Source organism: Entamoeba invadens (genome assembly GCF_000330505.1).
Source record: "Entamoeba invadens IP1 unplaced genomic scaffold scaff_1105074726581, whole genome shotgun sequence".
Taxonomy (NCBI): domain Eukaryota; phylum Evosea; order Mastigamoebida; family Endamoebidae; genus Entamoeba; species Entamoeba invadens.
In genome coordinates this window covers 13,173-15,955 of record NW_004191712.1, presented here as the reverse complement: position 1 = coordinate 15,955, position 2,783 = coordinate 13,173, and the positions used below count along the sequence as shown (strand labels likewise).

General features: G+C 30.5%; 2 protein-coding genes across 2 annotated transcripts; both read right to left on the bottom strand.

The window, feature by feature from the left end:
* Nucleotides 1-97: 97 nt before the first annotated feature.
* On the bottom strand, nucleotides 98-577 carry EIN_342910 (protein serine/threonine kinase, putative; the record flags this gene model as incomplete). Its single annotated transcript, XM_004183444.1, has 1 exon — nucleotides 98-577. One exon carries the CDS (start codon nucleotides 575-577, stop codon nucleotides 98-100), a length of 480 nt encoding a protein of 159 aa, XP_004183492.1.
* Nucleotides 578-1,673: 1,096 nt separating this feature from the next.
* Nucleotides 1,674-2,302, bottom strand: EIN_342900 (hypothetical protein; the record flags this gene model as incomplete). The annotated part of the gene is made up of 2 exons (XM_004183443.1): nucleotides 1,674-1,701; nucleotides 1,833-2,302. 2 exons carry the CDS (start codon nucleotides 2,300-2,302, stop codon nucleotides 1,674-1,676), a joined length of 498 nt encoding a protein of 165 aa, XP_004183491.1.
* Nucleotides 2,303-2,783: the final 481 nt, after the last annotated feature.

Sequence of the window (2,783 nt, the reverse complement as noted above, 5' to 3'; positions counted from 1 at the left end):
AAATCAAATGAGACCACATGATATTATCTGGGCTGATATTCTCTGTGTAAAATCCCATTTGAGTGCAAATATGAAATACCATTCGCTGCGTTCACATTTATTTTACTCTCAGTTTCATGTCAACTTCTTCACTTGTTTTGTGTTTTATCAAGTCTTGTAAACTTCCATATTGCAAATTCGGTGACCATACACGTCTTGTTTGGTACAAAACTGCGCCATAGAAGTAGACGATGTACTTATACCGAAATTTGTCCAACATATTCACTTCCTTTTCAAATTCTTCAATTGTGTCTTCAATACCACATAATTTCATCTTTTTAATTGCAACAATATTTTCTCTGAAAATCCCTTTGTAAACAATTCCAAAAGATCCTTCACCAAGTATGTTATCCTCTACCAACTCGTCTGGATCAAGTCGTGTTATCAGTTTTGAAGTTGTTGTTATTGTTAATTTCTTAATGACATCATCTATTTTTGTGAACGAGTTTGCGACTAACACAACACTCTCATCCATTTTAGTAGTACATTTCAAAGTCAGTAGTATCTCAAATTCGCACGCTTCGCCACTTGGCAACATATTATTTTTGGATTTGAGTCAAATTAGTATTTTTTAATTGTTGCACTTTATGTTGTCATTTGAATTTTCATGTTGTGCTTTGATATGTTCCCAACACATAGAAGTTCTCGCTGTTGTATGTTGACATCAATTTGATCACCAAAGTTAAGTTCAGTTTTATTAACAACAACGTCATCACCAAGTTGAATAAATGTGTTGTTTGAGCGACTCATTTTAAAGAATGTTGTTGTCTTTGCAATTTCTTTGTGATGCATTTTGTTGTCAATGTATTTCACTGTTAATACAAATAACAATATAAATATTATTATCATGAAAATGGCAAACAAAATAACAATGAGAAGTACCCACCAAACTATTTTCTTGTCACACAAAGTCCCATTATCATTTGGAGAGTTCCAAAATGTGCATTTGGAGCATCTAGAGTTTGAGACAGCAAGACATTTTGATATAAATGAAATGTCAAGGCAAAGTCCACTTTTAAATAAAACTTTGTTTTTAACACAGGATGAACATTTTAGGGTTGTGTGCATGTTGTGCAGTTGCCATGACACCTCTCACACTCAATGTAATTGACTGTGTAATACCCATCTTGACATTTAGAACACCCATTTTGTGTGACTTCGACAGCACAGCCAATGACACTGTTTTGTGGCAAACAATTTCCACTTTGTGTTTTGTAATTTGTCAAATTGCAAGTCAAACACGTGTCTTTTGTATTACACGTCGAGCAATTCAAAAGACATTCAATGCAATCCATTCCAACTCTGTAATACCCGTTTTTGCATTGTTAACCACCCATAATTTGTGATATTTTGTCGCACTTTTTTTAACAATTCTGTGCTTAAAAAACACGTGTAATTATCTCATTGATAATACCCATACTTACATGACAGACACTTTGTTTTAAAGCCAGTACAATTTGCTCAATTCTCGGAACATTGACGACATTTTGTATTTGACAAATAATATCCAATGTCACATGATATGCATCCATATTTATTATATAAAACACAATCAATTGACAAAGTGTCATTTGTAACACTCACACATGTTTTTTTTAACATCAACAATGTAGTTATTTTCACATTCAACACATTTATTGTTTACAATAAATACACAATTTGCTTTAAGTAAATTACACATCCTATTTTCTTCAATTGATGTTTCATTTTGACAAATTGATGAAATGCAGATTTTATTGTTTAAAATGTTATAATCTACTTTACACAAAATTGTATTACTTAAAAAACAAAACATTGAGTGTTCATATTTTGATGTACAGTTGTTACAAATACGATTTGCAATATAAAATGTGTCATTACACCGAACAGTTAATATGCCATTTGAAATTTTATTTTCTACTTCAACACAGACATTTTCATTATTTAATAAAAAAATGTCATTACATATCAAACACTTTTCGTTCTCAAATAAATAACAATGTGCTGCGCAGTTCTCACACTTGTTGTATACATTTCCCGTGTTGCATTTGATGCAAATACTTCCATCACTATACTCACACTTGTCATCCAACACACATTCGTTTTTATTTTTGATGTAACTATCACGACATTTGTAACAAGTTGTCGGTGTACCATATAAACAATTTTCAGAATAAACACCCTCGTAACTTTCATTCAAAACAAACCCTGCATTGACATGATACACATTTGTTGTTTTTGTTGTAATTGTCACAATTATTGTCGAAATGAAGACATTTCCCATTCACAAGTTGATGCTGTAAATCACATATAACACAACTCAAATTATTTTGAGCCACTTTAATTAAATGACAATTTAAATAACATTGTTTCTGTTAACTTTTTCTTTAAATACATAGCTTATCCCATTTTCACTAATAGTGACTTGATTGATTTCATTTAAAACTATTTTATTAAATAGGACAACATTTATGTTTTCATACAAATTAAGAGCGATATATCCAATGCATTCGATTTTAATTTGTGTGATGTTTTGATTTATATCGATGGTGTAAATATGGCTATATTAGCAATATATCGTGTTGGTTTTAGGCGAATACATAATTGAAGTATGATAAGTATATGATCCAACTGTCATATTTCCGAAAGTGAATGAAAACAACATTATATTGATTGAACTGTCTTCATAAAATAAGAATCTTACATAATCATAAACAGTGATTGTTTAAAATAATCCATTGTTTGTATTTTAAAAATATATCTTT